The sequence below is a fragment of the Pristis pectinata genome, chromosome 29 (assembly GCF_009764475.1).
Source record: "Pristis pectinata isolate sPriPec2 chromosome 29, sPriPec2.1.pri, whole genome shotgun sequence".
Lineage (NCBI taxonomy): Eukaryota > Metazoa > Chordata > Chondrichthyes > Rhinopristiformes > Pristidae > Pristis > Pristis pectinata.
The window spans coordinates 19802992-19816299 of record NC_067433.1 but is presented as its reverse complement, the minus strand read 5'-3'; the positions used below and the strand labels follow the sequence as shown (position 1 = coordinate 19816299).

General features: G+C 40.6%; 1 protein-coding gene across 1 annotated transcript in view; it reads right to left on the bottom strand.

The window, feature by feature from the left end:
- Positions 1 to 427: 427 nt before the first annotated feature.
- The window catches only part of aebp1b (AE binding protein 1b), a 54098-nt gene continuing 41217 nt past the window's right edge, over positions 428 to 13308 (bottom strand). Inside the window, exons 16-19 of the mRNA XM_052040757.1 lie at positions 7021 to 7372; positions 5460 to 5599; positions 3355 to 3454; positions 428 to 2517 (exon numbers count right to left, since the gene is read on the bottom strand). Of these exons, the coding sequence (XP_051896717.1) occupies positions 2216 to 2517; positions 3355 to 3454; positions 5460 to 5599; positions 7021 to 7372 (894 nt within the window). The 3' untranslated portion in view covers positions 428 to 2215. The remainder of the gene's footprint in view (positions 2518 to 3354; positions 3455 to 5459; positions 5600 to 7020; positions 7373 to 13308) is intronic.

The window sequence follows — 13308 nt, the reverse complement described above, 5'->3', positions numbered from 1 at the left end:
TGAAGCTTGCATCAAAGCAATGACATTTATTGAAAGAATTCTGGAGTATAGAGCCTTGGCACCTGATGGTGGAACGGTTTAAAAACGACACTCAGGATGCCAGAACTAAGGGAGTACAAGGATTTTGAAGGATACTAGGTCTGGAGGAGGATACACAGGGAGGGTTAAAGCCACGGATGGGTGATTACAAGGATAAGTATTTTAAAATGGAGCTAATGCAGACCAGGAGCCAGTGCAGGTCAGTAAGCACGGGCAATGGGTGAGTGAGATTTAAAGAGAATTTGAAAGCTTAACCCAGTGTTTTAGATGCAAATGATAGATGGTGCATAACTAATTTCTCCTGCTAGCTTCTTGTTTGGGGATATTGATTTAGATGTTTGAAATATTACTGCAGTTTTCAAAATTAAACCAATTAAATAGTCCTTCATTATGTACTCTCTCTTTTTATTCTGTTAAAATATTGGATATATTTTGAAACAAAGGAACTTCTGTGCAGGAAAACCATCTGGCAACTCTTGATACTGCATTTCCTATCTGAACTGTTTTCTATTGCATAACAGGTGCACAAAAAACAATTATAACTGTGATATTAAATACAGATCTCTCCCTCAGAAACTTGCCATTAACCGAAAATCCCACTGAGCTGAGTGGAAGTGCACATCACTCTTAGCATCAAATCAACAAACACTTTCCCAAGAACCTTTTCAATAACCAGTATTGAAAATCTATTGTTAGTGATGGCAAGTTAAAATTGGTTTTGTAATTGAAAGGAAGAAATTCCAAGATATTTACATTCCCATGAACTAAAATGTCTATCTTCGGTCACAGTTATGTCCTTAACTGTATTTTTTATTGTCAATACATTGTAATTCTCCATTCTTGGAAATCTGTTTTGGTGGGATAGGCTAAAACTTGGTTACTTAATTTTTCTGTTTGATCAAAAGTGCATCAGCAATCTTAGCATGATTCAATTAGGAGCTGCAAGTATGACAGTTTGACTTCTGACGCACAACGATAATAAGGGTGGAAAGCGCAAGCGAGTTTTGAATGTTTTTACCAAACCACTGAAATGTCACATGCTTTTGCAGTGGTGAGACTTTGTGGTCATTTTTGTTGTCTGATATGTTAAAGGATTTTTTTTCTGATAGGTCCACATGATAGCTTGATTTATTTCACTGCCTGGCATGTAGAAAATAGACTACCTGGTGGTGGCCTGTGGTCATCTCTCGAATCCTAGTATTGATGCTACAGATACAAGTAGTAACTAATTGAGTATTCGTCAGTAGCCTGAAATATTAGCTCTGATTTTGTGTGTACAGATGCTGCGCGACCTGCAAAACATTTCCAGAATTGTTTCTTTAAATTAAATTTCCAACATCTATAATTCTTTCACTTTCATAGTGAGTAGAATAGAATCTGATGATCAGTTGTTTCTACATCTACTGTAATTGGCAGAAATCAGCTGTAGCATAGCAATGATTAAATATTTAATTTTGCCACTTGTTTAGATGAAATCTGTACCAATCCCTTGGATCCATGAGTTTTAAGTTCTGGTTTCGCATGGTTTGGCAATGCTCTTACAATGTCTGTTCCACAAGCAAATTTAGTATAAATTTCTAAATATGTCATAGCTTTATGTCGAGAAAAGAATTTTGCATACTTGGATAGAATAGGGTTTCTGAAGGTTGTAACTTGGAATATTTATGTCATGGAGCTTAATTTGTGTAAGTAAATAAAGGAAATTGGTGCAGGTTGTAGTTTCACTGTATCGAGTTGGGTATGTATGTTTAGTTTTGTTCTGTTGTTTACAATAATTAGATTGCACAGAAGGTTGGTTTTGGAGACGCATTACCTCTTCATCTTGATGCACCCATGTTAAGCTAGGTCATGAGACTGATTGCAATGTTGCCTAGCTTCAGAAGAATGCATAGTGTTATATTTAAAATACTATGTGACTACTAATAATGCTAATGTTTGAAAGGTCAGCTTTAAGAGAGTGCTACTTTGTCTCCTCACAAAATTAAATCTGCCTGAAACTTGATCTACACACACTGACCGTAAACGATAGCAATTTACAATATCGATAAGACTGTTGCCTGTAACGATTTTTACAGACATCATTATGATTAACAGTCCTTCAGTGACATCATTGCTTCTAAACAAAAAGCCCTTTATTCCCAAATTAAATCCATAAATGTACAATTGAGCGAGTCCTCTACTGTAATGTCCGAGTCTGGTTTTGGTGACCCATCCGTCTTCCTGCATGTACCCGAATTTTTCGGATCTTCTTTACCCTCCTTCCTCGTGACAGGATCACATTGATGGGCTTGCGTCCATATTGTTCCATGATTTCCTGAATTCTGTGCCAGTTGGATTTGCGCAAATTAAAGTTGCACTCTGTTGCCTCATTCTCATATCCTACATGGCACACCCGTGTGCTGGTTGCATAACCCACTGCTTTCACAGTCACTCGATAATCACCAGGGTTCAGTATTCGCCAATAGTCCCCATCAGTTGCTAGAAAAAGAACACAAGTGAAAAAATCTCAGTGGACTGAAGCACACAAGTCAGATAGAATCTATAGAGAGGAATTGTTAACATAATGAAACAGCATCCTGATAAGATTCAATCTAATGTTCATTTCATCAGCTGGAATTTGTTTCATCTAATAATTTCTATTTCCTTAGGTGAAGATGAATCCAAGAGGTTAAATTGTATGACTTTTCAGTTCAAGACTTGAATACTGCTATACAAGATGGGACTATGGTGGATCCGCCTTTCACCTTTATTTCTATAGAGACATCAACAGGCTATTCAACCCCACTAAACCTGTTCTGAGAAGCAATTAAATCATGGGTGATCTCAACTGCTTTTTCTCACTGTTTCTCTCTGTTTTAATATCCTTTCCTAACTTAAAATTGAGATGCATTTGCCAAACCATCCATGTTTTTTGGGGTTTCGGATTTCTGCTACCCTTCATTGAATAAATCCTTCCTGATCTCAATCCTAACTGGTCCAGCTCTAATGTTAAGAATATGTTCTTGGTTCCCTCCCTCCCTCCCTCATCATAACTCTTTCTTAGCATTGGTTATTTTTTTAAGCATCAAATTAATCAGACTCCATTCTTTTGCTGTGTTCTGGTCTAACACTGAAATTGCAACAGTTTTCTGAGACCTTGCTTGCCTTGGTACTTAATTTTTGCATGCTTTTTAAACTTGTTTTCTGGAAGCATTGGTAAGATGATTTGTCTCATCCTTTAAATTTCTTTTAGTCTTAGTGTCCTATACTGTAGGTCATGCACATTGTTTTGGTAAATTGTATCCACTGGAAATAATTTAAGTGGGATTATTTTACCTGTTTTCACATCGTGGTTTATTCCTTCAACTGACACTGTGGCATTGGCAATTGCATTTCCATCCAAATCCCGTACCAGGCCTTTTAATCCACGATGTATCTGAAACAGAATATTATAAGTACAAGGTCTTTGTACCCAATGTACTTTGCAATAACATGATGATATCATTATTAGTCACATGTACATCAAAACAAGTGAAATGCATCTTTTGCGTAGTGTTCTGGGGGCAGCCCGCAGGTGTCATCATGCTTCCGGTGCCAACATAGCATGCCCACAGCTTCCTAACCCATGTCTTTGGAAGATGGGAGGAAACCGGAGCACCCGGAGGAAACCCACACACACGGGGAGAATGTACAGACTCCTAGCAGACAGTGGTCGGAATTGAACCTGGGTCGCTGGCGCTGTAAAGCATTATGCTAACCACTACACTACCGTGCCTGCCCATTCCTGTTTTTAGTGTGTTAGATGCTGTTGCCAAGATCTTAAAACAAGAGAAAAGACTATTTGCTTACCCACAGCAGTGCTATGGATTTATAATTGACACACTGCTTCTATTTCTACTCCACCACTCCCCCCCCCCCATCAGAAATTGATCCAGTACTCCTTTGAATCATCTGGTTAACTATGTAAAAGAATTCTAATAAAAGATAAAGTGGAATAATGGTTTTAATGTGAAATTTCTTTCATTTTATCTTTTGTCTTTTTTTGTGTATATCATAGAAGAATACATGTATATTGCACCTCCCTAATTTAGATGCAACTTTATACCCAATTTATTCTCTCATTGTTTTAAAAATTGTGATTGTTTTCACTGCTCAATCTTTTTACCCAATGTTTGTGTTTTCCCACAAAACCTGCTCACGCCTAGCCAGGCCAGATGGGGTAGATCAAAGGAGCTTATCTACTGAACCCAGAAGGCATCCAGCCAAGCTAGAGGAAGATCTTGATAGCAAGTAGGCCTCGGGGGGCATACCTCAGAGGCACCACTTCCTGAACATCCCAGCAATCTTTGATAAGAAACTTGTGACTTCTCAAGCTAGAAGACTGTTTTAAAAAGTTTTTAAGCATCTCTGAAATCAGGGACTTGGACCCCAAGATCCCTCTGTACGTCAATGCTGTTAAGGGTTATACTATTAACTCTATACTTTCCCGTTACATTTGACCTCCCAAAGAATAAAACCTCGCACTTGCTTGGATTGAGTTCCATCTGCCATTTCTCTGCCCATATCTGTAACTGATCTATATTCTGTTGTATCCTTTGACAGCCCTCTATGCTGTCTACAACTCCACTAACTTGTCTTGCACATCTCCTTTAAACTTTCCCTTCTCACCTTAAATCTATGCCCGCTAGTATTTAACCTTTTCCCCCCTTTTGGGGGGGAGGGGGAGTAGACTTTTATCTACCCTATCTATGCCTTTGATAATTTTATATACTTCTATAAGGTCACTCCTCAGCCTCCAATGCTCCAGCAAAAATGATCCAAGTTTGTTCAACCTCTCCTTATAGCTGATACACTCTAGTCCAGGCAACAGCCTGTTAAAGACACGAAACTGCAGATGCTGAGTATTTTGCTCAACATCCTGCTGAACCTGTTCTGTACCCACTCCAAAGTCTCTACATCCTTCCAATAGTTTGGTGACCAGAACTGTGCACACTACTTCAAATGTGGTCTAACTAAAGTTTTATACAGCTGCAACATGACTTCCAGACTCAATGTCCCAACTGATGAAGGCAAGCATGCCGTATGCTTTCCTTACCACCCAATCCACTTGTGTTGCCACTTTCAGGGAGGGTAGTTTTAGATTATGGGATGATATTGATGAGATGATACAATGGGAGAGCACAGACAGATGAAACCTAATCTTGATAAGTGTGAGGAGGTTCATTTAGGGAAGATTAGCAAGGCTCAATCATGCAAATAAATGAAATAAATGGCTTTATGGAGGATTGAGGAACAGGGACCTTGGTGAACAAGTGGAATCCAGCAATGGAATTCAGTAATACTTAGCAAATGTCATTCAGCACATTTTGGACTTGCGGAAACTCTTATCTTACTGGGAATGACTGAATGTTGCATTTGGCACTGTGTAGTTCTCCCGTTACCTGTTCCATAAAGTGGAGCAGTGCCTCCTGGTTGTCCTCCCATTCCTTTGGCAGCTCAGACTTATGAGGGAACTTGTCACAGCCAACGTAAATGGAGAGTTGGAAGCAGTTGGTGTGCAGATAGCAGAAATCATTCATAGCTGTGGAAAAGAGGACAGTTATCAGGACTAGAGCTCTCACTGTCATAATATAATACTTTCAAAGAGGTTTCATGCTATTGCTAACTAACAGCAGAGCTAAATCTTTGTGATGGAACAGTACCGAATGGAGCAATTATAATAGCATCCATATCAATGCTTTATCTGAATGTGAATTTATCAATTGCACATTAATTCATTATAACTTTTAACCTGTTGACTTTGCAAGTAGAACAACTGATACCCTAAATAGCCTATCAGAGCTTTTACAAAATATTTTCAAAGGTTTTTTTGTTGAGGGAGAGATGCCCTGTGGAATTTTAAGATTTTACTGAATTGTGGTCAGTTTTATACTGTGGGGCTATGTCCACTCAGATTTGGGACTACCAGGCTTATTTATTATAACCACCAGAGGGCGAGCAACACCATTATGTCTCCACCTCAAGAAAATGAAGCACAGGTTTTGGAGGTACGAGGATAGTACTCTTGTAAAGCCACTAAGTCTTTCCATTGCAAGAAACTAGCATTGAAGTAAAACTTTCATCTGAGCTTTGTGGGAGGCAGTTGCAAACTCTTGGCTTCTGCACATCAATTGGATACAGCTCTGAAATACTGATAGTATCTGTTAATGACAACCTAAGTAAGGGCAAAAAAATTATGATTCTATGCAAGTGTAAAAATATGGGGTGATTCTGAAACAGGCAGCTGGACACTTGGTGAAGATGGGTACATTAAAATGTGATAAGATACAAATGAATATCATAAAATCTCCAGCTACAGTTTTTAGAAACTGGACTTGATAAATGGATTTTAGGGTTACTTAAGACAGTTGAATTTTATTGTCCATATTAGTTTAAGTTGAAATTTTCAAGATATTATCGTGCTGTATCACTGTTTTGATCTTCTCATCCACGTGATATGTTCTAGCACTGATGGAACTTACTGATCATTAGATGGTGACAACGTGCAACCTGAGCTGGAAACCCCAATGCATTCCTTTCCTCATGTCCATCTTCTAATACTTCTGCTGAATGTGTTTGTCAGCCTACAACATTCCACAATTCTGACCAAAGTTGGCAACTTCTCATTGAGTATGTGGCATGGATATAAACATTTTCAGCATAGTGCATTGAAAGTTGTGACCTGCTGTGGTCTTAAACAATAAATGAAACTTTAAAAGCTTGTGGAATGAGTGTTTTGCTCATCAGATTAGAAATGAAAAAAATAATAAATTAATGTCCCTTCTCTTTATTTATAGTGAGAGTTTAAACTACATGGACTAGATAGATACAAAATTTCTCCCTTCACTTTCTAGTCTTACCTGTCCTTGGAAGAATGATTATTATCTCAAGAGTGCTTAATTTCCAGAACCAAAACTCTCCTCTGGTGCCCTTATTTTGCTGTAGGGTCACAATTATACTTACTGCCAACAGATGGACGCCATGCTCCACCATTGATGATTCCAAAGCCTTTAGTAAAATCGTCAGTGTGGCATTTGCCTTGGTATGTTTCAACCATCCCAAGATGTGCAGAAGCATAAGAGGTGGCTAGCCACTGGAATACTGCGTCATCTGGTGTATCCATGTAATTGAGGTTTTCACTTTCCTCGTAATCATCTAACATTTGTGCTCTTCGCATCATCTCTTCCCTTTCCTCTTCGGGTCTTGCCATGTTGAATGGAAACGTCACCACTTGTTCACCTCCAAGGATGTTGGCTCCAAGCACGAAAGGGATTTTTTCTAACCATGCTATAATAGCACGTGTTTCCATAGCAACCTGAGTAAAATGCAAAAACATCTGAGAAAGAGTTTATCTCAAATGGTATGTACTGCAGTGATGTGGAAATGAAACTCATTCTTTAGTCATGTTAATTCCCTTTTATGTTCTGCAGTCCTTGTGGTTATTAATTTTCTGAGCCTCTGTTGTTTCTATTGCATATAAAGAAAATACTCAAAACTAAAAGGCAGGTAAGGTAGCAACTGCAGAAAGAGAAATAACAGATCAGCAACCTTTCATAAGAACTTGAAAACGAGTTCTGATTATACTGAAAACTCTTATAAAAAGCAAGTGCAAAAGCAGGAGGGAGATGGAAGGATGAACAAAAGGGAAGAGCCATCGATTGGCAGAGCTTTTCAAAAAGGAATGGAAATGAGACTTGAATAAAAGATGAAGTAACTGCAACAACAGACTTGCTGTCAGAAAACCTGGGATCATTGTTGCCCATTATACTTGATGGGGTTGAGAGAACCATTGTGCTGAAGCTGATGGAAAATGTGCCAAACAATCCAGAGAATATTGGCATGGAAGGTGGGACTGGCACAATATCTGCTTCTGAAAAGCAAGTGCTGGGAGGGGAGGACTGTGGGGAAATTGGATGATCCTGGCAAGATAGAAGGAGATCCTCGAGGATTGGCATATGGGAAATTTAAGTATGGGATGAGGAAGGAGTAGAATACACAGAATACTGCTGGATTAGTGAATATTTGAGTACTTTGACATTATACAGATTTCCAGCATTTGCAGGATTTTGGTTTTGTATTCAAGTTCCCCACTGGAGCCCACCCAAACCAGCCTTTAATTCTCCTATCCCAACTGACTATTCCTTCATCAGCTAGACAGACCAGTCCATACTCTGTGTCCATCCAAACCAGACCACCATTCTTTGAACACATGCATCCCTTTGCTGTCGTACTGATCACACTGAATGAGCCATCAAGCCAGTCTGAACCAGCCCGTCACTCCTCGGGCTATTCCTGTTTTACTTCCTCTGCCTACTCAAACGCTCCCAAACACAGTCAGCCTGCTGCTGCTTTCCTCAGGCTACTCTGAGAACTGAGAGCTTGGATAAATACATGGAACTATGATATTCTGGCTCTTGCAGAGACTTGGCTGTCACCAGGGCATGAATGGATACTGAATATTCCCAGATTTCAGTGTTTTAAAAGGGATGGTTTGGGGGTGGGGGGGGGAGAGAGAAGAGGAGGAGGGATGGCGTTACTGGTCAGGGATACTATTACAGCTGCAGAAAGGGTGGATAATGTAGCAGGATCCTCTCTAGAATCACTGTGGGTGGAAGTTAGGAACAAGAAAGGAGCAGTTACTTTACTGGGAGTATTCTATAGGCCCCCCGGTAGCAGCAGGGATACTGAGGAGCAGATTGGGAGGCAGATTTTTGGAAAGGTGCAAAAATAACAGGGTTGTTATCATGGGAGACTTCGACTTCCCAAATATTGATTGGCACCTGCTTAGTACCAAAGGTTCAGACAGGGCAGAGTTTGTTGTGTCCAGGACGGATTCCTTTCACAGTATGTTGACAGGCCGACAAGAGGGAATGCCATATTAGGTCTAGTATTAGGTAATGAACCAGATCAGGTGACAGATCTCTCAGTGGGTGAGCATTTGGGGGACAGTGACCACCGTTCCCTAACATTTAGCATTGTTATGGACAGGGATAGGAGCAAAGAGGACAGGAAAATATTTAATTGGGGAAAGGAAAATTATGAGGCTACAAGGCTAGAACTTGCGAGTGTGAATTGGGATGACATTTTTGAAGGGAAATGTACTATAGCGATGTGGTCGTTGTTCGGGGATCTCTTGCAGGATGTTAGGGATAAATTTGTCCAGTGAGGCAGAGAAGGAATGGCAGGGTGAAGGAACCATGGGTGACAAGAGAGGTGGAACATCTAGTTAGGAGGAAGAAGGCAGCATACATAAGGTTTAGGCAGCAAGGATCAGATAGGTCTCTTGAGGAATATAGGGCAGCAAGGAAGGAACTTAAGAAGGGGCTGAGGAGAGCAAGAAGGGGACATGAAAAGGCCTTGGCGAGTAGGGTTAAGGAAAATCCCAAGGCTTTTTTCACTTATGTGAAGAGCAGAAGGATGACGGGAGTAAAGGTCGGACCGATTAGGGATAAAGGTGGGAAGATGTGCCTGGAAGCTGTGGAAGTGGGTGAGGTCCTCAATGAGTACTCCTCTTCAGTATTCACCAAGGAGAGGGGCCTTGATGACGCTGAGGACAGTGTTGGTAAGGTTAATGTTCTAGAGCATGTTGATATCAAGAGAGAGGATGTATTGGAGCTGTTAGAAAATATTAGGACAGAGAAGTCCCCAGGGCCTGACAGAATATTCCCCAGGCTGCTCTGCAAGGTGAGGGAGGAGATTGCTGAACCGTTGGCTAGGATCTTTGAGTCCTCGTTGTCCATGGGAATGGTACCAGAGGACTGGAGGGTGGCAAATGTTGTCCCCTTATTCAAAAAAGGTAGTAGGGATAGTCCAGGGAATTACAGACCAGTGAGCCTTACGTCTGTGCTGGGCAAGCTGTTGGAAAGGATTCTTAAAGATAGGATCTATGTGCATTTAGAGAATCATGATCTGATCAGGGACAGCCAGCATGGCTTTGTGAAGGGCAGATCATGTCTCACAAGCCCGATAGGGTTCTTTGAGGCGGTGACCAGACATATTGATGAGGGTAGTGCAGTAGATGTGGTCTACGTGGATTTTAGTAAGGCATTTGACAAGGTTCCACATAGTAGGCTTCTTCAGAAGGCCAGAGGGCATGGGATCCAGGGAAGCTTGGCCATGTGGATTCAGAATTGGCTTGCCTGTAGAAAGCAGAGGGTTGTGGTGGAGGGAGTGCATTCAGACTGGAGGGCTGTGACTAGTGGTGTCCCACAAGGATGGGTTCTGGGACCTCTGGTTTTCATGATTTTTATTAATGACTTGGATGAGGAGGTAGAAGGGTGGGTTGGCAAGTTTGCAGACGAGCCAAAGGTTGGTGGTGTGGATAGTGTGGAGGATTGTCAAAGATTGCAGGGGGACATTGATAGGATGCAGAGCTGGGCTGAGAAGTGGCAGATGGAGTTCAATCTGGAGAAGTGTGAGGTGGTACGCTTTGGAAGGACAAACTCCAGGGCGGAGTACAAAGTTAATGGCAGGATTCTTGGTAGTATGGAGGAGCAGAGGGATCTGGGGGTCCGTATCCACAGATCCCTGAAAGTTGCCTCACAGGTGGATAGGGTAGTTAAGAAAGCTTATGGGGTGTTAGCTTTCATAAGTCGGAGGATCGAGTTTAAGAGCCGCAAGGCAATGATGCAGCTCTATAAAACTATGGTTAGACCACATTTGGAGTACTGTATCCAGTTCTGGTCGCCTCATTTATTGGAAGGATGTGGAAGTGTTGGTAAGGGTGCAGAGGAGATTTACCAGGATGCTGCCTGGTTTAGAGAGTATGGATTATGAGGAGAGACTAAGGGAGCTAGGGCTTTACTCTCTGGAGAGAAGGAGGATGAGGGGAGACATGATAGAGGTGTACAAAATATTAAGAGGAATAGATAGAGTGGACAGCCAGCGCCTCTTTCCCAGGGCACCGATGATCAATAAAAGAGGGCATGGCTTTAAAGTAATGGGTGGGAAGTTCAAGGGAGATATCAGAGGAAGGTTTTTTACCCACAAAGTGGTTGGGGCATGGAATGTGCTGCCTGGGGCAGTGTTGGAGGCAGGTACATTGGTCAAATTCAAGAGATTACTGGATAAGCGTATGGAGGAATTTAAAATAGAGGGATATGTGGGAGGAAGGGGTTAGATAGTCTTAGCCGTGGTTTAAAGGTCGGCACAACATTGTGGGTCGAAGGGCCTGTATTGTGCTGTACTGTTCTATGATCTATAAGATCAGTGCTTTAATTTTATTTAACAAAGTCTTGTGTGGCACATTGGAAATGTGGCATGCCTATTGAAAGTCCAAATCAACTGGTTCACCTTTATCTATTCTACCATATACAATCTCAAAAAAAAAACCTAACAAATTTGCCAAATATTGGCAGGGCACATAAAATAGTAATAAGACTGGTCAGAATTTGCCAATTCTGGCCAGTCCTATTACTATTTTATGTGCCCTGCAATCACTTCCTTAATAATGAACTCCAGCGTTTTCTCTACTAAGGATTTCAAGCTAACTTGTCTGTGGTTCCCTTTTTTCTTTCTCCCCCCTTTCTTAAATAATGGGATTAAATTTGCTATCTTCTTATCTGTGGGAAATGTTCTAGAATCTAAAATGTTAGAAGATGACAACTGGTGTTTTAGCTGTCTCTACAACCACCTCCTTCAAACCCTTGGGGTGCAGACCCTCAGGACCTGGATTTATCAATTTTGGTCTCTAATTTCTCCAGTACAAGATTTTTTACTAATGCTGATTTCTTTCATCTCTTTATTCACATTAGGCTTATTCTCTACCATTTCCTGGAGGTTTTGTTTGTGTTCTCTGTGAAGATGGACACAAAATATTTATTTAATATTTCTACCATTATTCCCCATCATAATTTATTCTGTCTCAATCTATAAGGAACAATGTTAACTTCAGCTAATCTTTTCCTTTTTACATATCTATATAAGATTTTACTGTCTTTTTTTAAAACTCATTTCACTACTCCCATGTTCTACTTCCCCTTTCCTTATCAATGCCTTGGTTTCTTTTTAATGCCCAAGCCTGCTCTGTCATTCAATAAGACCACAAGTAATCTTTTACCCAGAAGCCATATTCCTGCTCTAACTCCATGTTCCTTAGTTTTGAAAATTGTCAATCTGTCTTCAATGTGCTCAGTGACTGAGCTTCTGCACCCTTGTGGTGGAGATAACTCCAAAGGTACACTATCCTTTAGTTGAAGAAATTTCTTCTCATCTCAATGTTGATTGTCAGTCCTTTATAGTTTGAGAATCTAGCTCCCGGTTCCAGACAGTCCTGGTAGGGAAAATATCATCCCTGCATTTACCATGAGAAGTCCTGTAAGAATTTTGCAAGATTCAATGTAATCACTTCTTATTCTTAAAAATTCCCGCAAATCTGGTCCAGTCTGTTTAATCTTGCCCTCATAGGTTGAACCCCTCCTGTCACATTTCCCGTCCCAGGAACCAGTCTACTGGGAACCTTCTTTCTAGCTTGTACTTCCTTGTTTGAATTCCTCAAGGCAAGCAGGGATTCTTGTCTCTGGGTGAGGAGATGAGCCTCACATGTGGGTCTCTGATCATGAATAAAGGTGCTATGCTGAAGTAGAAGTCTAACGACTATAAGTTTCTTCACAAAAGCCCAGTAAACATAATACCACTGAATACAGAGTCAATGGGAGAGCTTCCCCTGGCCAAACAAGAAATAAGAGAGGAGGAGGAGGAGGAGGAAGCAAGCTTGAATTTATGGAAGGACTTTCATAGATGTTGAATCACAGGGAAATGCAGTAACAATTGTGCTGTGCACAGCAAGATCCTAAAAGCAGCAAAAGAAATGAATGACTACTTGTCTTTTGGTGATGTTGGGTGAATAACGAATATTGGATATTGAATAAGAACTTGATTTTTCTTTCCCTAAACGAAAGATACCCCTGAGGTAGTTGTGGTCTAGACACTGTTCATCTTTTTTCAATTCACGTGGACACAGACCCTTCAATCTATTACTTTCACATACTCTTTCCTTCAATTGGTTGTGATGGTATAGTTAAGAAATGACACTTATAAATGGATTCCCTCCTACCCTAGTCTGCCCCCTTACTTTTCATTGAACTTGTGCTACATTCTATTTGTTTGAGATGGACGTTGTTATGTTGATGCTATAGAACAGAAGTGAAAATGCTTTTCTGGTACTAATAAAGGGCTATCAACGTTAAACTGTCATCTGGTATTCCCAGATATTTTGCAAATATTTTTCTCTTTATCCAAGTCATTAGTTGA